The sequence below is a fragment of the Lontra canadensis genome, unplaced genomic scaffold, assembly GCF_010015895.1.
Source record: "Lontra canadensis isolate GAN:19392208 unplaced genomic scaffold, GSC_riverotter_1.0 scaffold69, whole genome shotgun sequence".
NCBI lineage: Eukaryota > Metazoa > Chordata > Mammalia > Carnivora > Mustelidae > Lontra > Lontra canadensis.
Window position 1 is genome coordinate 156228 of NW_022631063.1, and position 26587 is coordinate 182814.

Consider the following 26587-nt stretch of genomic DNA (forward strand, 5'->3'; position numbering starts at 1 on the left):
TAAAGTAGGATTTTCTTTTGGACAAAGTTAATTTAAAAATGTCTATTTCCCAATGTTTCAGGGAACTTGGAATAAATTTTAACTTCTTCCTTCAAAATATTATTTAACCTTTTAAAATCCAATATTCTTCAGATATGCTTTCTTACTGTGATTTTAGTCTGATGGAGATTAATTGTATTTAAAATGCTTCTTAATTATATTTATATAAATTACAGGCGATTTTATGGACTATGTCAATCTCTTTGAAATTCAGCACTCTAAAGATTAGTAATGGAAAAATTCTCTCTGCATTGTATGCTTTACCCTAATTCTGTAAATGGGAGTAAGAAATGAAAACCAAACCAAAGTTAGGACCATGGACAGATTATCAATCATAGCTCTCCATCCATTAAAACATCTTTTTTAAAAAAGATTTTATTTATTTATTTATTTGAAAGAGAGAGAGGGAGGGAGAGAGAGCACAGAGGGAGAAGGAAAAGCAGACTCTCTGCTGAGCAGTGAGCCTGACATGGGACTTGATCTCAGGAGCCTGAGATCATAACCTGAGCTGAAGGTGGTTGCTTAACCAACTGAGCCACCCAGGCTCCCCTAAAACAACTTTTGTAGTTTAAAATATTCTATTGAAAAAAAAATATTCTATTGAAGGAAAAAATTGAAGTTTGCTTCACCGAGTGTAATCTGCAGATTTGGGAGTATGGGAATAGTCACATATTGTTTAACATGTCCATACTATTACCATCCTTGTTCTGGAAAGTAAGCATTCTTAGGGTAGCTTACAATTTTAATATATATGTATATATACACTCCTGTCAACCAAACAGCTGAATTTAGACCCTTCCTATTTTTTACTCCTCCCCACTCCCAGCCTCTTAAGACAATGGATTTTTAAGGCAAAGAATTTATATGATTATCTTCTAAGGGGCAGAGATTTCCGTAGAATCTGTAAATCTCATGATCTCTGGAGGTTTTCATTCAGTGGTTAAGATGGATTGATCACAATAAACTAATTGCCTGATAAGAATGAAAAATAATTTTTCATTTTCTGAGACCTTTTTACAGAAATGCTTCTAGTGTTCCTAGAGCCTGCTTAGTGCTAGAAGAGTGTGACCTATTTATCCTTTTCATTTTAACTTCTCCTGATATCACCCAGATCGTGGCATTGTGCTTTGACAGGCTAGACTGTGTCATTTAGACATCATATCCAGCCGAGATTGTAGGACTTGACTTTGGGCCCTGAGCCATTATGGCTCATTATCCTTTCCTACTTTTCAAGGTTAATACTAATATATATTATAGTGGTGAAGAGAACAATGAGAGTGATTAGTGAATCAGACTCCCATTGGTACTTAAATCTCACCTCAGTATAAGTTATATTCCTAAGCAAGATGATTAAATTTTCTAGTTCATTAAGATATATTTGATGCAGTTATACCTCAGAGGAGTTTACTGTGTATTTCTGTGTGGCTAATGAGCAGATGAGCAGTTTTTTTTTTTTTTCTATTTACTTTCTCTTATGTAACTGTTTCAGATAAAAACCTTATTTCTGAAAGACTGTGAAGCTAGTGACCTAGGGGTTTTTGTAGTGCTTAAGCCTGGAAAGACTGTATTTTGATAAGAACTAAAAATCATAACCATGTACATAGGATTTTATATGCTTCATTTGATTCTGATTAGAATATTGAACTGGGGTTACACATTATGGCTTAGAGATGAAGCTGTGGTACAGTGGTACCCTTCTGGTGTTTTAATAACCAACTTTATAACTCCCATTATGAAGTTTATGTGGCATATTTTATATACATTTTTCCCTCTTAGCAAAGTTTCAGTGTAAAGTCACATATGTTGGCAATTTATCATTTCTTTTTTTTTCAAATTAATTCAAGGATATTATAACTATTCCTCTCCAAACAAGTGAGGTATAGATTTAAATATTCTATACTATCATATATTTTCCAAATTGAAAGGGACTTTAGAGGTAATTATAGTGATTATGGCTGATTTCTAAATGTACATTCTACCTCTTTCCATTGTAAGCAGCAAAGTAATAGAGCAAATTTGGTAAATTATACTCACCTACTGTCTGATTTTGTCAGGCCTATGATCTAAGAACAGTTATTACATTTTACACAATTGAAAAATAATAAAGAGAAGACTAATATTTTTCAACATGAGAATTATATGAAATTCAAATTTCAGTGTCCATAAAAAGGTTTTATTGAAACATAGCCATGCTTATTTGTGTACCTGTTCTTTATGGTTACTTTCATGTAATAACGGCAGAATTCAGTAGTGGTTACAGAGATTCCATGGCTTACAAAGCCTAAAATTTTTATTTGACCTATTACAGAAAAAGTTTGTTTACCTGTGGTTTAGAGAACTGATTCCAGAATGAAGGGTAGTTCTTGATTAGCCTTATCCAGTCATAGGGGTGCTGTTTCCTTAGCCAGGGATGGTCTCAGCCTGGACAAGGCTATGTCAGTTGGAATTAAGAGTTTTTCCTGGGAAGAAGAGAAGGAACTTCCTTTTAAGAGAAAGTCACAAGAAGTCAAAGAATATATGGGTATCAACAAAGATATGTATTTCTTTGTTACTGTTGACACTTACTTTATGACCATAAGGAAAATCAGCCTTAGGTTAAACTCACACCTAGGGGGTAGAGGGGGAAGCTGAGAGAGTCAGAGGAATAGAATTAAATCCAGCCCAATTTTGATTTTCTGTTATGTGAGGCAATGAAATTAATTGAAATTAATTGTTTTATAGTTTCATTGGGGTTTCTGGATTTTTAAATTGAAGTATAATTGACACACATAGTATATTAGTTTCAGGTGTACAACAGAGTTGTTTGACATTTATATACATTTTGAAGTGATCACCATGTAAGTCCAGTTACCATCTGTCTCTATATAAAGTTAATATAATATTATCCATGTTCCTTGTGCTATGTATCACATTTCCATGACTTCTTTATTTTATAACTGGAAGTTTGTACCTCTTGATCTCCTTCACAAATTTTGCCTTCCCCTAACTTGCATTCTCCTAGAGAACTATCAGCTTGTTCTCTATATCTGTGAGTCTGGTTTTGTTTTGTTTTGTGTGTTCATTTGTTTTATTTTTTAGATTACACATATAAATGAAATCTTACAGTATTTGTCTTTCTCTGTCTGACTTATTTCACTTAACATAATACCCTCCAGATTCATTCATCTTGTCACAAATAGCAAGAGTTTATTCTTTTTATGTCTGAATAATATTCTATCATTCTAGATAGATAGATCAATCGATCGATCGATAGATAGATAGAAACCATATCTTCTGTATTTATTCATCTGTCAATGGACGCTTAATTTGCTTCTGTATCTTGGCTGTTGTAAATTATGCTACAATAAACATAGGACTGAATACACCTTTCCGAGTTAGTGTTTTCATTTTCTTTAGATACATACCCAGAAAAGGAATTGCTGAATCAAATAATAGTTTTTAAAAAAATTTTTTTAAAAATACTGTTTTCCATAGTGGCTGCACCAATTTGCATTCCTACCAACAGTGCACAAAGGTTCCCTTTTCTTCATATCCTTATTAACACTTGTTATTACTTGTGTTTTTGGTACTAGTCATTCTAACAGATGTGAGGTGATATCTCACTGTGGTTCTGTTTTGTACTTCCTGATGATTAGTGGTAAGTATGTTTTCATTCACCCATTAGCCATCCATATGTCTTTGGGAAAATGTCTATTCAGGTCTTTGTTCCCATTTTTTAATTGAAATTTTTGCCTTTTGCTATTGAGTTGTAGGAGTTCCTTATATATTTTGGATATGAGCCCTTTACCAGATATTTGATTTGCAAATATTTTTTCTCATTCAACAGGTTGCCTTTTAATTTTGCTGGTAATTTCCTTTGCTGTGTGAAAGCTTTTTAGTTTGATGAAGAAGTCTCATTTATTTTTACCTTTATTGCATTTGCCTGAGGAGACAAGTCTAGAAAAAATGTTCCTACATCTAATGTCAAATAAATTACTGCCTAAATTGCATAAGTTTCTTCTAGGAGTTCTAAGGTTTTAGGTCTTACAGTCAAGTCTTTAATCCATTTTGAGTTAATTTTTGTGTATGGTGTAAGATAGTGATCAAGTTTCATTCTTCTGCATGTAGTTTTCTCAATACAATTTATTGAAGAGATTATTTTTCCCTATTGTATTTTTTTTTTTTTTTGTCTCATTTGTTGTAGATGCAAACCCATGTAGATGCATGGGTTTATTTCTGGGCTCTATTCTATTTCATTCATCTATGTGTCTGTTTTTGTACTAGTATCATACTATAGCTTTGTAGTGTTATTTGAAATTAGGGATGATGATACCTTCAGCTTTATCCTTCTTTCTCAAGATAGCTTTGGCTTTTGGGTTCTTTTGTGGTTCCATACAAATTTAAAAATATTTGTTTTAGTTATGTGAGGACAGTTTATTTTGATAGGGATAACATCAAATCTGTAGACTGCTTTGGGTAGAATGGAAATTTTGACAATATTAATTCTTTCAATCCATGAGCATGGTATAACTTCCAATTTATTTGTGTTTTCTTCTTCTTCTTTTTTTCTTCTTTTTTTTTTCTTTTTCTTCTTCTTCTTCTTCTTCTTCTTCTTCTTCTTCTTCTTCTTCTTCTTTTTTTTTTCTTTGTATAGTTTTCAGAATATAGATCTGTACCTCCTTGGTTAAATTTATTTCTAAGTATTTTATTCTTTTGGATGCAGTTGTGAGTGAGGTTTTTTAATATTTCTTTTTCTGATAGTTTATTATTAGTTTAGAGAAATGCAGCAGAGTTCTGTATCCTGCTACTTTATTGAATTCTTTTATTAGTTACAATAGTTTTTGGTGTCTTTAGGGTTTTCTACATAGAGTTTCAGGACATTCACAAATAGTGACAGTTTTAATTCTTTCTTACCAATTTGAATGTGTTTTATTTCTTTTTCTTGCCTAATTGTTATGGCTAGAACTTCCAATATTAAGTTGACTAAGAGTGACAGGAATGAGCCTCTTTGTCCCAAAAATGGCATCTACCACTGTTGGTGTCAGTAAGCTAGAAGGAGTCACTAACAATGATATCTGCCAGCATACCATCCCTGGAGAGAGTCCCAAAAGACTTCTGCTTCTCTGATAGCTTTAAGTTTAGCAAGTAAATATCCTTCACCTATAATCTAGGCTCTTTTCAAAATGTGTTTTTTATGCTGGGTCCCATAGAGTGTTGTTCTATACATAAGTCCTTTAAGAGCAGAACCTTCATTCCCTATGCCCTGTGTTTCCCCTGAACATAATCCCCACTGATTTTCAAAGCTGGGCATTTTGGAACTTCTTTCTCTGGTGCAGGACCTAGGGGTATCTTGTGTGGGGTACATAATTCTTTCCCTTAGTGATAAGTGATCTATATCTAAATTTTTAATAATGTTTTATACATATGTGTGTGTATATAAGTATATATATACACACACATATTTTTTGAGCTCCCTCCTGATTGTGGGTTGCCCCTCTGAGGGTGGGTTTTTTTTTTTTTTTAATTTTATTTTTTATAAACATATATTTTTTTTTCCCCAGGGGTACAGGTCTGTGAATCGCCAGGTTTACACACTTCACAGCACTCACCATAGCACATACCTTCCCCAATGTCCATAATAACCCCATCCCCCCAACCCCCCTCCCCCCAGCAACCCTCAGTTTGTTTTGTGAGATTAAGAGTCACTAATGGTTTATCTCCCTCCCAATCCCATCTTGCTTCATTTACTCTTCTCCTACCCCCTTAACCCCCATGTTACATCTCCTCTCCCTCATATCAGGGAGATCATATAATAGTTGTCTTTCTCCGATTGACTTACTTCGCTAAGCATGATACCCTCTAGTTCCATCCACGTCGTCGCAAATGGCAAGATTTCATTTCTTTTGATGGCTGCATAGTATTCCATTGTGTATATATACCACATCTTCTTTATCCATTCGTCTGTTGATGGATATCTAGGTTCTTTCCATAGTTTGGCTATTGTAGACATTGCTGCTATAAACATTCGGGTGCATGTGCCCCTTCGGATCACTACGTTTGTATCTTTAGGGTAAATACCCAGCAGTGCAATTGCTGGGTCATAGGGTAGTTCTATTTTCAACATTTTGAGGAACCTCCATGCTGTTTTCCAGAGTGGTTGCACCGAGGGTGGGGTTTTTGGTGAGAGCATGTCTCTGCCTCTCTTACCAGTCTTGATGTGGTCCTTTTATCCTTTGTTGTGGATCAGGTATTCAGCTTGTTCTCAGGGCCTTTTAGGGGCCATTTTTTTTTTCCATATGTAGCTGTATATTTGTTTTGTCCATGGAAAGAAGTGAATACATATCTTCCTACACCACCATCCTGAACTACCTCTTCTGAGGTTTCCATTATTGATATACTCTACTTGACTCCACTTGATATACAATTACAAATAAATATGAATCCATTAAAACCACCACAAAATCAAAACCAGGGACCCATAACCTACTTAATGGAAATTGCAAAAGAAATCTTGTACTGGGAAATATTTACTCAAGGTTTCAATATTCTAATCTGTCCATTAGGTGCTTTATGTCTTTAGGCCTAAGCATATGTAATAGATATTATCTCCATTTTATAAATAAGAACCCTCAGGTTATCCAGCTTTACAAGATCGCATAGCTAGAATGTGGTACATTGACCCAAGTCTGTTTTCCTAGTCCTTCCCTTTTACACTGAAGTAAACATTGTTTGTACAGGAAAATTCTGCTAATATTCAATTTTTTGTTGCACTAAGTAGGACTGTGGAAGGCAATTCACTTTGATATGCTTGTTTATATAAGGAGTTAGAGCTTCAAAAAAATTAAGTAGAGTTAATATTTGATCATTTTAGGACAGATTAATTGTACTGAGGTTGTTTTTAAATTATGAATTTAGATTTTAGAGCAGCTTCAGGTTCACAGAAAAGTTGAGGGGAAGATACAGAGATTTCTGATAAACCCTTGATCCTGCACATGCATAGCCTCCCTCATTATCAACAGCTCCCACCAGAATGTTATGTTGGTTACAACTGATGAACTTACATTGACACATCACTATCACATAATGTTCATGGTTAACATCAGGAGTCACTCTGAGTGTTATATAGTTTCTTTGGGTTTGGACAAAAGTATAATGACATGTATCCAATATTATGATATCATGAGTATTTTCACTGCCCTAAAACTGTTTCATTAATTTCTTTCTTCCAAATCCCCTCATTTTGAAAAAGGAGATACTTTTGTGATTGGTTAGTGTTCTTTAATATTTTTATTACACAAATCTCCTTATGCAAAAAATTAAAATGTTATGAAACTGCTGAAAACCATTTTTGACTTTCAAAAATGGTAGTTTTATATGGTTCAATCTAATTCTAAGGTAAAACTTTAAAGTTTCTCTTTACTCCTACCCCTACCCATTCTTACACAATTTGGAATGTATCATTACAGTGTCCTTTCTCTGTATGTGCATATGTGCCATAAATGGAATTATACAGTATAAGTCATTTTGCAACTTTGATTATTTTTCTAAAATCAGACTTGGCTGCTTATTAAATTTAAAAAATTTAAAAATTATTATTAAAGTATAAAAAATTTTTATTGAAGTATAGTTGGCATACAACTATATGTATATATTAGTTTCAGGTGTACAACTTATTGATTCAGTTGTATATATTAGTTTCAGGTGTACAACTTATTGATTCAGCAATTCTATACATTACTCAGTGTTCACCCTAATGAGTATAGTCACAATCTGTTCCCATACAATGTTATTACAATATTACTGACTCTATTCCCCACATTGTACCTTTCATCTCCATGACTTATTTACTTTATAAGTGGAAGTTTATACCTCTTAATTTCCTTTATCTATTTCATTCATCTCTCTACCTACCTCTGTGCTGGCAACCAGCAGTTTTTTCTCTATATTTAAGGGTCTATTTGTTTGTTTGTTCATTTCTTTTGTTATTTAGATTTCATATGTAAGAGAAATCATATGGTATTTGTCTTTGTCTGACTTACTTCACTTAGCATAATATCCTTTAGGTCCATCAATGTTATCACAAATGTCAAGCCTTCCCTCTTTTTTATTGCTAGTATTCCTATATATATAATATATATTCATATATATTATATATATATATAAAATGTGGTTTATATAATGTCTTATATATTTATATACTTGTGTGTGTGTGTGTATATATATATATATATATACATATATATATATATAAAATGTGGTATATATTTTACATATATACCACATCTTTATCCATTCATCTATCAATGGATACTTGGGTGGCTCCCATATCTTGCTGTTTGTAAATTATGTTGCAATAAGCATGGGGAAGCATTTATCTTTTTTTTTTTTAAGATTTTATTTATTTATTTGTCAGAGAGAGAGAGAGTGAGCACACAGGCAGGAGGGAGAAGCAGGCTCCCTGCTGAGCAAGGAGCCCAATGTGGGACTCAAACCCAGTACCCTGGGATCATGACCTGAGCTGAAGTAGACGCTTAACCAACTGAGCTACCCAGGCATCCCAGCATTTGTCATTTGTCTTTTTAAACTAATTTTTACATTTTCTTTGGGTTAATACCCATTAGTGGACTTACTGGATCATATAGTAATTTTATTTTAATTTTTTGAGGAAACTCCATACTGTTTTCCACAGTGGTTGCACCAATTTATAATCCCACCAACAGTGGGAACAAGGCTTCCCTTTCCTCCACATTCTCTCTAACACTTGTTGTTTCTTGTCTTTTTTGATACTAGCCATTCTGACAGGCATAAGGAGATATCTCATTGTAGTTTTGATTTACATCTCTTGATGATTAGTGATGCTGAACATTTTTCCCTGTGCCTATTGGCCACCTGTATTCTTTAAAAAAAAAAAAAATGTTTCTTCAGGTTCTCTGTAATCAGGTTGTTCATTTATTTATTTTGGTGTTGACTTGTACGAGTTCTTTATGTATTTTGGGTATTGGCCCCTTACCAGATATATGATTTGCAAATATCTTCTACCATTTGGGAGGTTGTCTTTATTTTGTTGGTGATTTCCTTTGCTGTGCAGAAGCTTTTTAGGTTGATATAGTCCCATGTGTTTATTTTTATTTTTGTTGTCATTGTTTCTGGAGTCAGATTCAGTCAGGAGTTGCTTTGAAGGGATGCCTGCAGAGACAAGAGGGTTGGGTGGGGTAGATCCACATAAGAATGCTCAGGTGAGGCCTCCCAGAGTGCTATCAGGGTAGATAGAGAGGGTAGAATTGGCTCCCACCAATGTCCTGCTGCCTAGGCTGGAGGAGGGGAAGAGGAATGTCACCTGCTAGTGCTCTCAGAGAGAGCTCTCAGAGAAATCTCAGAGAAATCTCCTGCCTTTCTGGTATACTTTCTAAGATTAGTCAATAAGTTTCCTTCACCTATATCTCAGGCACTTTTCAAACTGCTGTGTCTTCAGCTGAATTATTTAGAATGCTCTCTTTTTAGGAGTGGGAACTCAAGTTTCCTCTTGCCCTCAGGCTCCTCTGGAGTTAAGCCCACTAATTTTAAAGGTCCTGCAGTTAAGGCCTGCTGGTTTTTAAAGGGAGAGGTTAAGGGGACTAGTCCTCGCAATGTGGTTCCTCAGTTCTAGGAATGCCAGGTGTGGGGTGTGATCCTCTTGCCTTTCCATGTTTGTGATGTCCCTCCTATTTGGGATTCATACTGCCAGGGGTTTGGTTCCCAACCACATCTTGCTTACCCTTTTGTATGTGGCCTTCTCTCTATGCCTAGCTGTGGAAGATCTGTTCTGCCAGTCTTCAGGTCATTTTCAGAGTTAGTTGTGTAAATGTCGCTATTGTTACAATGAATCTGTGGGACAAGGTAAGCTCAGGATCCTCCTACTTCACCATCTTCCCTCCTTCTTCCTACAATGACGTTTACTGAAGTGGTTTTGTATTACCAAGAAACTTCCTTTACTCACCTATTTATTTTATAGGCATTTCTGACACTGCATATGTTAAATATCAATCTGCTTAATTACAGCCCTCTGAAATCTCACCTTTATTCTTTGTTTTATAGTTCTAGGAGAACTCTTTAAATACATTTTCAAGGATGTTTTGAGGGGGCTGACTTATATGAGTGTAAGAGTTGTTTACTCTCCAAATGCAACCAACTAGATAGCTGCCTAATTCTTCCTGCATCAGATTTTTACAGATGGACTTTTGTTCACTTAAAGAGAAAACACAGAAATCATTTTCTACTAGAAAAAGGAAAAAACCATAACATAAAACATAAAAACATAAACCACTTTACAATTTTAAACATACTAATTATATTAATATTACCCCTGCCACTGTTTTCTCCCATCAGTGTAAATAATAGAGAATATAAAGCACTTGTTCACAATGCAACTATGTCCATTTTAAAAATAATACTTCATCAAGTTATTACATATTTAAAGTTGAATGATTTATAGTAAAAATTTCCCCATCTTTTTTGTGCAACGTTTTAACAAAAAGTCACAACTTTTTGGGATTTTTAAAGGAATTCATCCTATCTTAAGATGAATCTTGTTATCTGGAACATGTATATTTGGACTCAGTGGTTTGCTGCTTGCATACTGTGTTAATCTACCGTGCTAATCTTTTTTTGCCTTCCTTCTTCAGATATGGTCCTTGACCAACAAGTGAGCTCAGGTCAGCTCAATGAGGATGTACGCCACAGGGTTCATGAGGCACTGATGAAACAGCATCACCACCAGAATCAGAAAAAACTCACCAATAGAATTCCCATAGTTCGTTCCTTTGCTGATATTGGAAAGAAACAATCAGAACCAAATTCCATGGATAAAAATGGTAAATGTTTCTTTATTGTACTCTTTATGTTTATTATAGATATCTGAAATTTCAAAGTGCTTCCAAATTCTTTAAAACATATTTTATTTAGAAATGATCTATTGTAATACGGATTGTTGTAGTAGAGTTATTTCTTTTTATACATATATAGTCTGATTTTCAAGTATCAAATTGTAGAAATTTTAACAAAGAATTTAAATTTCCTGAAATTCTCATGAAAGAATGCAGAGGAAACTTTTATTTAATAAGCAGTTACACACTCAGATGCAACTCCATCGTCTTCACCCCACAACCTGAGAATGTAATATAATGCTTTGAATTATGGATTTTTAAAGTCAAAATGAATAATGGTCACCAGTTTCTGTTTGTGGAAAAGAGCGAATGTTTTCATGTTAATCATAGTCAACAAATTCCATGAGAGGCTATGATTAAAAAGACCAACTAGAACATTGCTTGTGGCTCTAACGTATTAAGCCTGATTTCCAGTTCATAGGCTCATTGGTGTTTGCAGTGCTACGTCTTCAATGCCCATGGAGCCACAGTGTACTTACTATCTTCACACACCAACACAGATGACACCAATCACTGTTTTTTGGCACTTATGACTTACTCTTTATGGCTTGTGCATTCAGACTGTTTTATCCTTCTTTTGTATTTTGTTCTCTCCTTGCATCTCTTTGAACCTTCATCGTTTGTGCTGAAGAAGTTGCTTAGGAATCTATCCTTTCCATTAATATTGTGAAGGAAGATAAAGTTATCATGAGGATGATAGGAATTTGTTAGACTTTCATCAGCTACACAAAGTCCCAATTTTAAAAGATAAAAATTTAATGAAAAGTAATCTCAAATGTTGTACTAGAACGACTCTGACTTGCACAAAACTTTGAAGCATGTATATTTCAGCATGGACTATTTTATGTCATTTCACTCCTACTTTCCATAGCTGTAGTGATGCCTTAAATACAAATGCATGAAAATGAGTTTTCTCCACATTGTGCTTTAAATGGGATTTTTAAACCAATTTTCCCATTACGGAATCAAATATATGCATGTAGAAGAAATGTTTTGATAAATCAACAAAGATGATTAGATGTACTATTGTTTCAGAGCACAGAACTATTCTTAATGGCAGAATGATCTTGAAATACTCTTTGATTTTTTAAATCATTGTTGTCATATAGCAGTCTGTAGTTGTTCATCCACAGGTATCTCCTGCTTTCTGAAAATTCACGTTGTGCCACTTCACTTTGGTTCTTTTTAAAGATTTATTTATTTGAGAGAGAAAGAGAGAGCACGCATGTATGTGTGCATGTCGGGGGAGGGGCTGTGGGCGAGAGAGAGAGGGATTCTCCAGCAAACTCCCTTCTGAGCATGGAGTGCAATGCTGGGCTCAATCCCATGCCCCTGAGATCATGACCTGAGCTAAAATCAAGTTGGTCGCTTAACCCACTGAGCCACCCAGGAGCCCCATGCAACTTCACTTTTATGAAAGACCTGCATTAGTACCTATTTTCATTAACCAAAAGAAATCCAGAGAGGATTTTGCTTTTATAAAAAAAAAAAATCTGTTATTATACTCTTGTAGGTCTTAAAAATGAAGTGGTACAAGGCAAACTTTCAGAAAGAAGGGTTTCATAGGAACATTACTTTTGTGTAGCAAGGGGAACTTTAGTAAGTTTAATTAAGTACTTTGTAACACATACCAACTTGTATTTATAGATTCCACTGAGCATTTTGAGAATGTATGCTTTGCTTTAAATCACATTATATATTCAATATATATATATTATATATTGAATATATAATATAATATATTCATGTTCTAAATCACAAATTGCTTTAAAATATGCTATACATAAAAATGACAGAATAGGGATGCCTGGGTGGCTCAGTCATTAAGTATCTGCCTTCGGCTCAGGTCGTGATCCCAGGGTCCTGGGATCAAGTCCCATATCTGACTCCCTGCTCCGTGGGAGGATTGCTTCTCTCTCTCCTACTCCCCCTGCTTGTGTTTCCTCTCTCGCTGTGTCTCTCTCTGTCATATAAATAAATAAATAAATAAATAAAATCTTTAAAAAAATGACAAGGTGAAGCTTTTATATTCTGAGACCTAATCTAAATGTAGTACTTTTATTAAGCTATGATACTACAACTTACTTGGGTATGATGATATTAAAACAACAGATTCAGATATTTTACTAATTTGACATTGGGCTTATGTCTACATGATTCTGAGGAACTTATTAAAATATTTCTCTGAACTATGTATGAATGCAAGCACATTTTAAGAAATTCTGCCTTCATTTGATTACTTTTAATAGAAATCATATAATAAAATGTATGTCTATAAGAAGGATATATGTTTTTTTAAAAATGCAAGGCCTGGAGGTGCCTGGGTAGCTCAGTAGGTTAAGCCTCTGCCTTCAGCTCAGGTCATGATCTCAGGGTCCTGGGATCAAGCCCAGCATCGGGCTCTCTGCTAAGCAGGGAGCCTGCTTCCCCCCTTCTCTCTCCGCCTGCCTCTCTGCCTACATGAGATCTCTATCCAATAAATAAATAAAACCTTGAAAAAAAAATGCAAGTCTTGTGGATTGTGAACTAGCCATAATTTGTATTTTAAATTTCACTGGGAATAATGTTTACCATGAAATGACTTTATTACATTTTATTTGTGGAGAGAAGAAGGTAATGAATTTACTGGATGACTAAATTTATTGTAATATCATGTAGACTTAGACACGTATTTGATACTGCCTTAAACTTCTGGTAGACATGAGAAGAAATGACAGATTTATAGCCTTGAATCACAAGTCTACATCTAGATACATAGAGATATAAAGTTTTCTGAAAGGCTACTTTTTTGCCTTACTGAGGCAAATGCTTAGCTTTTCTGAAACTGGAATGTGAGTAGTTCTGAAGTGATTCTGTCACCATCTGTATAATCAGCCTATATCTAAACACGTAGAGATCTTTTTGAGGCACATATTAGGGTAATAAAAACTTGGAAACATTTCTAATAAGATTCATATACCCAATTAAGTGTTGTTGTAGAGTATGCTGTCAGAAATGGTTTTCTAAGCCTAGGCTTATAACACCTCCTCGTGACTCTGTTTTGCTTCTTCATACACTTTGCATAATTATGTGTGTTGAGAATTCTGAAAATATGTATAGACTTCACCAATTTAGAGATAAATCTCCTATCCAGGAATGAAAAAAAGTGTGAAAGACCTTCATTACTAAGGTTCTCAATCTACTTAGGAACTCTAAAAACTGACAAATTCTACATAAACAAACAAATCGAAATTCATAGCCATAAATATAGATCTGACATTGTTTCAAAATACTCAATGGAGATTTATTTTTTTGTGCAGTAGTACAGAGAGATGCAAAAGGATTTTAAGAAATCCAAAAAGGTGAAAATAATATTCTTATTATTTACAAAAAATTCCTTTCAGCAGAGTATTTCATGTAAAAATGGACTTTTCTCTTTTAAGATTATATAATGGGAATTAAATGGGATGAGGATTTTCTAGAAAGTTGAAACCAGAAAATTTTTTCCTTCCCCAGCATAGGGATAAAAATAAGCCCCCTCTTGTTTTTAATATACTTTCACTTTTGGGGCAAAACTATAAAAATTCCCTCAACAATGAACTGATATTTATGTAAAGAAGTTTAAAAGAGTCACATAGAATAAAGATTCTACTTCCTTAATTGACTTTTCCTTGAGCATTATTACCTTAGTAGTAATCGCAAGAGTTAACTAAATTCACATATTTCAGTCTGAGTCTCAAATGTGGATATTCCCCATTTTATAGATTTGATATGCAAGATAGTGATTTCCTTGCTCCTATTCTCCCCAAGTCTGCACTATTTTGTTTGTAACTTTTCTTTAGTGATTTGTGATAATTTGTCAGTCTCACCTCTAAATATGTTAGCTTTACTTCTTTATATAATTTTTTTTTTCTTGGTGTTTGCACATTCTCTTAAGGGCTAAGTTGCGGGATGCTATGGCTTCACCATGCATTTGAATGCCGCCATGCTGTGTTTAACTTTCACTTTTCATTAAGCATCAAAACTGTGAGAATTAAATGTCTGATTCTGATGTTTCAATAAAAAGTGACAGTTACATTTGGCAAAACAACAGCAAAAAATAATAGAAAAATAGTATCTTCTTTAACATTAAAACTTTGAAAAAGATATGGGTGGAAAGTACTCAGAATAAATATATCAAGAATAGTCAATAATTCTTTGAAACTAGAAGGACTTTCCCGAGATAAAAATAACACTTGTGTTAAATGATCTGAAAAGTAAATGTATCATTATTTGTATTTATCATTCAGTTCATGCATTTGATTATGCCTTGAGACATTTGGATTACAAATCTAATATAAAATATTATTAACCGACTGATAACATTTATATATTTTAAAAGTAATTTCAGACTCAGGTGTTTGCTCAGGTGTAGGTTCTTTTCATTCTACTGTATTCCACTGATAATTCTAACTCTGTTTCTTTTCCTCCAAATATCTTTTCTCTGTCCTGTTACAAATACTTTCCAGTGGCAACTTGTATTTAGGATCGCAAAAGGAGTTGCAGAGCTGAAGGTCTCTAACTTACTTTCAAAACCACAGGTTACTGGAGAACATTTAGATTTAGAAGGATGGGATATGAGTTGATTCTGTAGGCCTGCGTAGATTCCAGCCCTTAAAATAATGTACGCATGTGTATTGTGAATGACTTTTATTTATGGCTTTTGGAAATCAGTTTTATCGCCTTATAAGCACTTCTTTTACAATGCTGTACTTTTTATTTTCAGATGTGTAATGTTTTTATGTGTTGAGATAGCTATATGCTTTTATGTTTTTTAAATACTGTGGTTTCATAAGTAAGGTAACAAAGAGTTTAAAGATTATTCCACATCATGTTCTACCTTCGAAGAAGAAAACCTAGACTTACAATTCTTAGAATTACTTGAGAGAAAACATGTTAAAAGATTCATGTAGATGTCAGAAGTAAACATTGTTATTCAATAAAGGTACTTTCCATTGTTTCGAAAAAAATCAAGGTGACTTGTTAACAAAAGTGACAGTTCTGTTCAGAGGCTATATTGTTGTTACTGAGTTTTGGAATATCAAGACTGGACATTAACAACAAAAATAGATCTAATATGATGTGTTTAAATTTATTGTTTCTTATATGAAATTATTTTCAGGCATACTAATTTTTCTCCAAGTTTAATTATGTGCATACCTTTTATGTTTTTGAAATGTAGCTCACCTAATCAACATTTTCTAAATACTTAGCCTTTCTTTCTTCATGTTTTCTATTCCCATGAATAAATGTATTGTTACACATGTATGTAACCTTGTCATTCATCTTTATATTTCTTTATTTTGCTCTGTCTTGTGTCTGTCTCTAACAGGCTCATCTCATCTCTGTACCTCCCTCATCTCCTACCCTTTGGGTACTCTAAATGCGTTGAAGGTTTCTGAGGTAGTGTAAATCAGCTTGGTCTCAAGGTTAATAGTAATGTACATTTATGTCTTCATCCCAGTTTCCTTCAATACGCATGAGCTTCAGTGGATTAAGCAGTAGCAAATAATGCTATACTGAAGCGATGTATTATTCTATTGATTTGAATTTGGCCAAATAGAAGTTAAAATCTGCTGTTTTACAATACTTATGTACGTAATTTATTTAAAGAAGAAAACTATAGGTAAGGGCTTAAAATTAGTTAATATGATACTTTACAGATATTTTGAGAATGTCTTTTACAATTGCATTTCTATAATGAGATGCTTTAATATACTGACATTACTTAAAATAAAAAAATAGTACTTTGACATGATTTCATGTTCCTTCGCCACAACTTTATGAAGAGGGAAATGGCTATGCCAGTCTCACAATGGACTTAATGAAAAATTTATGAAGTAACAGGTAGAATGACAGAACTTTCTTTTTCTGATTATCAGTTACTTAAATTGCTCTCAGTTTTCTCCTATGCTTGCCCCACATCTTTTATAATTGGCCCTGGAACAAATCCATGGTCTATAATAACTTTTTTATCTAACTGATAGATGCTCCCTCATGAAAGTCCAGAGGAAAAAAATGAATTCATAACTCAAAGGAAAATTAATTCAAACACTTGCTAATATGAATACTATATATTATGTACTTTGATTAATAAGACACATGACAAATATTAGAGTTTTGGGTTTAAGATGGTGAACTAGTTGAGTTTAAAAGCCTGGAAAAATAGGGGCATCTGGCTTGTTCATTTGGTAAAGCATGTGATTCTTGTCCTTGGGGTCATAAGTTCAAGCCCTATGTTGGGTATAGAGCCCACTTCAAAAAAATAAATAAATTTATAAAAGCTTGGAAAATTAAACGTATGTAGGATGCTGTTAGGTTTCTTATATGCTTATATTTATATACTCATGATTATTTCCCAGTTAATACTAATGGTGTCCACTTTTCATTTGTTTTTGAATAATCTACTCTAAATATAATTAGGCTACTGAGTTAATAAATGTCGCTTTCTCTCTCTCTTTTTGTTTTTGTTTTTTTTTTTTGGATAGCCATATTCATACCTCAAAATTATTTAGATATTATAATAACAGATGTGATTAAACATTGAAATGACATTTATTTATAGGATATATTAATATGGGTAGTGATCAATGGATAAAATGAAGGTAATATAAAGAAATAAAGACATGTATGTTCAAAAGCATTGTGGCATCATGATTCGAAAGAGTATCATAAAAATTAGCATTCATTAAACTTCCACACATATATGTGAATGCTAAATCCTAACCTTATACGATTTTGTCCTGGAGGGAAAAATATCCCAACAAATTCTTTGTTATTCTATTAGAAAACATACTCTCACTTTTGTTGAAAGTAAAATCCTATACCTGAAAATTGACATTCTGAGAATTATTATTGTTTTAAACATCAGAGAAAATAGGGATGCCCTTTCAGAATCTATATTTATGATTCTTCTTTCGTAATAGTATTTAAGTTAATAAAAGTCGTTTGGAAGTCCAAGCCCATCCCCTTCCTCTGAAAGGCAGTAATTTTTGGAATAAACTAAAGAGATCAGTGTTTACAAGGACAAAGACTATAGTCATAAAATTTATTTTAATTTATGGAATTTTTGGCCATCCAAGAGACTATACTTCATGATTTCAGTTATATAACATATACTAATATATAGATAGATCTAGATATATAACAAATACAATTTATGTCCCTTAAAGGCTTCTATTTTTTTTTCAAAATAACCCAAACCAAACTTGTTAGTTTAATTTTTAAATGATAATATCTATGTGTTTTTCTGCATCCTGCCAAGTTTTCAGATACTACCTTGAAGATACAAACTTTTAATGTCTATTATTTCATTTTAACAAATTAATATACATATCAAGAAATAAAACTTGGAGTTCCCTTTAAACTTTGCAGGACTCTTGATGTGATTAAGTATATTTATTACATTTACTACTTTATTTATACCTCTGAAGTGTAAAACATATCAAATTTGTGGTTTATATTTCTAGCATAGGTTGGTAGTTTGAATGCCTTTTTCTTATATTCTATTCACACCTCTAGAATTTAGAATTTACAAGAAATTCCCTATCATCTCCGATATCTTCTGCTAGTTAAGTACTCTCCACTAGGTCCTTATTCATACCTTTGAAAATAGTCATAGAGATACACTTCAAACCTCTTTCTGATTATCACATTTATGAGGTAATAATTTGTAAAATTTTCATCTTAGAACAAAAATAGAATAGAACAATAAATCTCAAAGTATTAGTATTTATAAGAGGAAATACAAATGCCAGTATTTTAAAGATATCACATGAGCTGATGGTAATTTATAAAATATTTTGCTTTTAAAGTATATATACGAAAACACAAGCTATCCAATTTATTCAGATTTTAAGTTATGGCATATTTTCTATCCAATTAATTCTCTTCAAAGTGGGTGATTTTGCATCGGGTTAACTCTCTTTTTGTATATATTTGCTGATCGAATTAAATAATTGTCCCTCCACGCAGTTTTAGATTACATGAAATAAATTATTATAAGAAAGCCAATATATGTTTATCTCATTTTCCCATGCCTTGAGTTTCACCTCTCAACTATACAGAACATTCAGTAAATTTAGGTTTAAATATATCTCATGTTCTAATTCATGAAAATATGGAGAAATGATGTGAAACTGGTGATTGAAGACATCTGTTAGTAGCACAAATGCATTATGTAAAAGGTTTTTTAAATTACAGTTATTATTTTGAGAATGATAAATGAAATGGCTGCTAATGAACAGTTCACAGACATAGCCGCACATGGCAGTTAGAAATGGGAGAATGAAAATAATTGATGCAGTTTACGTCTGTCATTTCTCTGAAGTTCATGTATCTCTTAGAATATGATATAATCAGAATTTCTGCATATGGCTGGAGGTAAATTTGCTTTAATAACTCATTTTTAATCTGCTGGTTAATTGAAAATAATAATAAAAACAAAAATTAAAAAAACAATAAAAGTTCAATTTTAAAATCTTCACCAAATGTATTATTTTACTTTGTGTAGTGATAGCAGAGAAATATTGATGTTTTGGAAGAATCATAAGTTCATTATTTCTGGCAATATAGCAATTTTAAAGCATAACAAAATTGTACGTATTAATGAATTACCCCTGCTTGAGAGGCTTAATCATTCCAAAAGCAAAATTACAGTTAATATTTGAAAGCAAATTATTAGATTTTAAGTCATTCTTGGTAATTTCTAGGTAACAAAGGGTAAGTGGGATATCAGGAAAGAATTTGAAGAAAAGGTTCTGTTTGTATATACACTAGTAGTTTAGAGAAGGTTGGATAAGTAGAGATTCTAGTAGGTGGAGAAGATGAGACTAAAGGTGAACTTTGAATAAAACTGAAATTTAGGTAGGGTGCAGAGAAGAGGCAGACAGAGAGAGGAGAGAGTATTCCTGTTGAAGGCTGAGGGGAATAAGAACAGTTAAGTGGAGTCACTGAGTTATGGTCATAAATATAGTCAAGGCTTCAAAGCTGGGTTGCCATTACTCATTTCACAGCAAAAGTCATAAGTGAGGGTGGGAGGAGGTTAGGGAAAAAGAAAGATGCAAGTGAAAGTAAGCAGAGCTTGTTAATTTTTACCATTTAATTGCTGAATATGGACAGATTTCAGATAAGCTGTGATTGAGAAAGATGTATTTCATGAATAGTGGAATTTAATTACCAATTGTCACATCCCCACCTCTACTGTCCATTTAACTAATAACATAAGCTTCCCTATAATGGGAAAAAACTACAAAGTAATTAAGTTGCTGGTTAGTGTTAATGGAAAACTAACACAGTTCAAGATTATTGGTCTTTTCTCATGCAGGGCAATATCAGTATACTTACATAATTGAATAGTAACAAAGATAAAATCATATTCACAGGGTCTGTACTGTGTAAGGGAAAGTTATTTCTAACTGCCCCTGTCATACAGAAATCTCTAGATGTTTTCATCAAAGATTTTTTTCTCATTGTTTTCTTCAGGTGGAATAGAAGCTATGGATACACTGTGTATTCAGATATATCTGAATAAATAGAAAAATATTTGCCCTTTTAAAAAAATTACATTTTAAATTCTTCAGGTTGAGCCTAAATCATAGATGTCTATCTTGTCATATATATATGTCATTTATATGTGTGTGTCATTAATTATGGACAAATTAGAACTCAATGATGTTTCAAAACCATGATTAGATTTAAATATTTTGTAGACAATCTTCTTCATAGAGAATAACTGTTCAGCTATGGAGTTTTAACCTGAGAATTGGCTTTCTTTTTCTTGAGTGAATTCTCCCATTTCTAACTGTAACAGACAAATAATACTATTTGTATTGGTATAGATCTATTTATATTGACCCTTCATGCTTACCTCATAAACTCATTAAGAAACCTTTGTTAGCCTAGATGAATTCATATTTCACTCAATCTGTCTAGAATTATGTAAGTAATTGTTTGTATTCTGTAATAACAATTTCTTTTAGCAGGTCAGGTTGTTTCTCCTCAGTCTGCTCCAGCCTGTGTTGAAAATAAAAACGATGTGAGCAGAGAAAACAGCACTGTTGACTTTAGCAAGGTAAGCTTTTCTCTCTCATTTAATAAGCCACTGAGTTATTACTAGAAATTACTACCCATTTTAAGAGGCGTGGACACAACATTTTGCATGCACTTTTTTTTTTGTTTCTTAGCCAAAGCTTGATACTGTTAAAGATGATGTTAGCATTCAAATTCACATGTAACATTTTGCTTATTCACAAAACCAAATGTGTAAGTTTATGTATAGTGTTCAGGTTTCAGCCACTTGGTATAATATATCTCTTACAGAAAAAAAGGAGAGCTGGACTTCACAGAGAAGTTAACAAGTTTATTGTTCAAAACTATTGCGGGTTATTTTTTTTCAAAATCGTTTTTCTCCTATTTGTGGAAAAACAAACCATATGATATAAACTTCACTGTGGTGATCGAGGAAGGCCTTAGTGTAAGGAAACACTAGAACCTAGTAAGACTGAATAGAGGTTTGAATAAAAACGTAACAACTGACTCTGTTGAGGGATACATCTACAGAGAGAAAATTCAAATGAAATCATTGACTTGAACATATTCTAAGAAAATAGAATACATGTGATTTGGGTTAGCAAGTTCCCGAGAGTGTATCTGTGCTATTGTAGGCTATGGCAAACTAACACTTGGCCAGGAAAGAGGAGTTTCCATATTGATGAAAAATAAAGAGGGTCAACGATTCTTTTTATCTGAGTGGCTGAAACAGTAATAACCCAGAGTGATTTTGTTTCCCCCTGAAAGCACTTAGCACTGGCAATGGCTGTTAACAGTGGGAGGAGGTGGGAATGGGAGGCAGAGTAGAAGTTGCGGGCGTCGAGCTTCTGAAGATGAATGGCGATCAGCTCCCTGTTGCTGTTTCAGAATGCCTCTGCCAGTGCCTAAACGGTCTAGGTCTAGTCGTGTGCATGTTCTCCCTCTGGTGCCTGGTGGAGTCTCCATGGGAGCACGGTGTACCAGCTTAAGTCTGTTAATTATGCGTGCAGGGACTGGGAGGCCAACAAAAGGGGCATACTAGTCCCTGTGGGATGAAACAAAGGCATGAAAAAGGACCTCCACACCAGCAAGAGAGAGAGGTGAGGGCATACTCGGGCTATCTTTCTACAGTGGTTCCAAGCTCATTTCACCATATGGAGGCATGCGATTCAAATATTAAGCCAGTTCAAATGTATTATTCCATTTCCGCTCCAAATAACATATCTTCTTAAAGCATTACATCTTCATTCATCTGCAAGTTGGAATAAAATTGTCACAAACTGCCATACATTTAATTTCTGAAATTCTTCATTTGAAACAATATCTTAAAAACAATGACATAAAAAGTTGCTTACTTATTTATGCAGGCACTAACAGTGTAACAGGGGCGCATTTAACACTCTCAAAAACAATGATAATGTATCACATCCTTTGAAATAAACTACCTTTTAACTTTTTTAAAGGATATAACCCCTTGACACTGAATTTTATATCTCCATATCATTTTGCTTTTAGTTCTCTGACCTATCTTTGCAGCCTTCACAAATGCTTTATCACATCTGAAAGAAAATGGATACTGTCAATCGGAGAGAGTAGTCTTATCTTCAGGTCTCCCCCCGCCCCGAAACAATTAGAACTACAGAAGAGAGAAAAATATATAATCTTTCCTTTAATCCTTGTCTTCCTTATTGCATTTCCAATCAGTGGTCCATTTCATCTTTTAACAGGCAAGTGTTAATAATTTCTACAGCCTTCTACTCAGTGCCAACCATTTCTATTCCCCAGTCTCTTGTCCATATCATGGCACATTGTAAAGAACATGGCTTTTGAGAAAGAACATCAGATCTTGAATCCTAACTCTAACATTTATAAGCAATCTGATCTTGGAGAAGTTCTCTGAAGTTCAGCTTTCTCATATGTAAAATAAGAACAATATTGCTTATTTCCAATTTTGCTGTAAAAATGAAAGGAGGTAATATAGAGAGCCTGGTAGAGTGCTGAGCATATAGCAGATCATCAATAAAAAGTGATTTTTATTATTGTCATTGTTGTTGTTTTAATATTAGTTGAAATAGCATAAAAAATAACTACTAGACCAAAAATGTAATATGTTTTGGTCTCCCCTGGATATCTGGTGCCTTGAAGGGTGCTTGGAATGTACTTGTTGAAGGAATCCTATGAGATTTAATGTAATTCAAGCCTTTAGTTCTGGAACTTTTTTCCAAGTAATACTTCTTACCTTATAACCTGGGTGGGCAGAGTAATAGGGTTTGGAAAGAACAAATATGATCTATCATTACAGAAATAAAGTTTAGTGCCAGATTTTACAGGTATATGAATTAAGTGTTTTTAGCCCTGATGATTTCAGTTTGGTAGTGAATTTTATGAAAGTTCAGCTAGTCTCTAGGTTACTTTGGCTATGTTAATATTTAAGCTTTATTAGGTAGGTTGCAAAACCCAGTAGAATTTTGAGATGTTAAGGGGGAAAAAAAGTCTTTATTCATTTTATGTGACCTAATACTGTATCCTAGGTACATTAAATCTACATGTTTTTAACCCTTCCAATGGATAAGCTCATCAAATTTATTAATTTGTGGAATGTTTTTGAATATAAGCTGAGGTTGTCAGGTTTTTGCTTCCAATAAGTGCTTTTAAAAAGCAGATGTGTCAAAAGTCTATTGCTTTTTGTTTTTTAAACTGACATGTAGAGGATGGCTATTTTAGTGTTTCCCAGGATGTTGGTGGTGTTTATATCAAATGACCCAAAGAAGACTTCACATTATTTTCTATGTAGAAGGAACTTTCTTCTGCATCTATCTTTAGTATGTGAAATATATTACAATACATGGATTTTCAATTCCTCAAACTGTAGGAAACCTTAGCAATCTTCTCATTTAGGAAGTGAGAAAGCTGAATTCCAGAGTTAGAGAGCTGCTCAAGATCACTATCTGGTTAGGGTCACAACACCATTTCTCCTCAGAGAATCGCTATTAATTTTCTAGTACTTTCCCTAATGGGCTTAAGACTTAAACTTTCTCCTTAAAGTCCCATCACTGTTTCCTTCACATCTCAGCACATGGCTTGTCCAGACACTTCTTGTTCTGCCATGATCTTCTGTCCAACCTTGTTCCCTAGAGATATACCTGTTTCTCACTTGCAGCTCACGTACCAAATGCAGAATAAAACATCTTCCCCTTCTTAGCATAAAGGTCTAAAGAGCCCAGAAGCATGGGTGTGAATCCATATTCATTAGAGCATATACCTTGATTACGACAAGGTCCTATTCAGAGAATCAGAGAATTCTAGTTTCATTATGTTCCTTTCAGCTGTTTGACTCCACTTAAGGATTGTCTTAGAGATATAATTCAGCCTAGTTCTTCAGAGCAGTTTTAGGTATTTGTAATTTTATAAAAGGTTAAATGATGGTTCTTAAATATGATCTCTGTTATATTAAAAGGTAGATTGTCAGGGTTCTTCTGAATAATATAATAGCCCAAATACAAAAATATAGGGCTATTGCAAGAATAACACAATATATAATTGCATAATATAATAATAAATTAGATAATGTATTATATAATCTATCACTCCCAAATATATGACTATCCCAAGAGTAATATAATGTAATGAGTATAATATAATGGCTATTCCAGATATATATTATTTAGCTATAAGTTATTACATTTTAAATCAAAATTTGCTAAACCTGAAATTATGCTTTTTCTAAATAACAGGTAAAAATTGATGATATATTAGGTTTTATGTAATGCAAAAAAAATTCAAATGCTAGGATCATATATTTCCTTTTATAAAATTGGAGTATTTTAGCACACTATATAGTCCTTGATTTAATTAAATTGGATCTTAAGACATTTGTTTGTATGATTGCCACCAGCCTGAGGCATAGACTTCAGTGATAGAGGCTTTGGCATTTGTCTAGCAATAAATGAGTTTATAGAAACTCATTTTGGGTAGAACTTAAATTTCTCAGTAAAGTTATGACAGGTATTGCCAATATAATTCATATTTATCAACTACACATTTTCTTAAAAAGCTGTTTTCTCACTTTAAATTTTATTCCAGAGTATTAACATTGTATAATTGTTTTTTCCATCAAGAGAAAAAAACTTAGTTGTTTACTTTCTAAGTCCCTAAAAGACCTATGAAGATATATTGTGCTTTTGTCAAAGGGCTAATAGTGTATAGGTAATCTTTTATTCCCTTCTTGAAAATTTATGCATTATTATAAAATTATAAAGCATTACTAATTTAAAGCATTTTCAATATGTGCATTTCTTCTAGCTACAAAAATAAACATGAAAATATGATAATAATTCCCCTGAAATTTAACCTTCTATTATTAAGGTAAATAAATACTTTGTATTTATAAATTAAAAAGTTAGATTCCATTAAAGGAAAATATCTACCATGTAATATCCCAATGCATATGTTTTATGAGTTTACAAATTTATATTTGGATATATATTTGTAGAATAAAAACCTTGGAATTTATAATATTTGTCATAATTTTTTATAGGCAGTTTTGCTTTGTTAAATAATTTTTTTCTTTAAAATAGAACCTGGGTTCTATTTAATGTTTTTAGTGGAGTATTACAGATTATTTTTATGTTTAATCCTTGTGATAAAATGTGTACTTCATATAATAGGATTTATGTTTTATGGCACCCTTATCTTACAGAAAAATTAAGTAGTTATAAACCTCTAACTAGCCATGCTGAGGTCTTGATTTCAGAAAGTAACATATTTAATGTAGTCACTACAGTCTGGCTATGGACTTCCTAAGGTACTCATCTTTAAATTTCTTTCATTTTAAACTTCTTGGAAAAAATCTTCTCAAATCATTAAATTTGCAAAAGAAAAAAATCTTCTTAGCCTCACCTGTGTTTGCCAGAGCTCTTTTCTCTTTCTCTTGGCTATCCCGACTTTGACCTTGGGCCCCCATTTCATTAACAGGAGAGCATAAAACCAATTACTAAGGCAGATAAACTCTTATTTTCCCTACAAACAGATACCCATAAAGAGCAACTCAACTGAATTAGAAACAAGAAATAGGCCTTGTGAAATTGACTTTAGAATCACTGCTTGGTTTTCACTGAGGACCTGTGCATAAAAATTGATATTTACTCTTAAGAATGTTTTACAGGCATTTTCCAGAATTCACCTTTTAAGCATTTCTTCTTGTTAGTGATCACTTTTGTTTTGTGTGCATTCATTTCAATCACAGACATCTCATATCAGAAATTCAACTATGGTTCTTCAGCAACTTCAAATGTTAATACCTTAATTGTTTTCTTTACTCTGCTATATCTAAATTCTAATTTCTGATGAGAAATTGAAATTGAAGAATAATCAGGGCAAATATAGAGTGTAAAGGATATAGAAAAACTAGAAGAAAGATGGAGACTAAAGTCATAATTTATGCTGTAAGGAGAAAAATGGTCACATTTCTTTTGAAATAGGTATATTTTGAGTATTAATTGAAATGTGCACAAAATTAAGATAACATAGTATAAATCTTCTAAATCTGTTGGTCAATACAAATTAAATTATGATTAAAGAATATTCATTTACTGGAACAC

At 33.1% G+C, this 26587-nt stretch overlaps 1 protein-coding gene across 6 annotated transcripts in view; it reads left to right on the plus strand.

Moving 5' to 3' along the window:
- SLC4A10 (solute carrier family 4 member 10) overlaps positions 1 to 26587 on the plus strand; it is a 215419-nt gene that overhangs the window by 81086 nt on the left and 107746 nt on the right. For 2 of the 6 annotated variants that reach the window (XM_032880288.1, XM_032880286.1), the window contains exons 6-8: positions 10680 to 10868; positions 20939 to 21030; positions 21998 to 22087. In XM_032880288.1, coding sequence (XP_032736179.1) covers positions 10680 to 10868; positions 20939 to 21030; positions 21998 to 22087 — 371 coding nt within the window. The remainder of the gene's footprint in view (positions 1 to 10679; positions 10869 to 20938; positions 21031 to 21997; positions 22088 to 26587) is intronic. The other 4 variants (XM_032880291.1, XM_032880289.1, XM_032880287.1 and 1 more) reach the window with 3 other exon arrangements.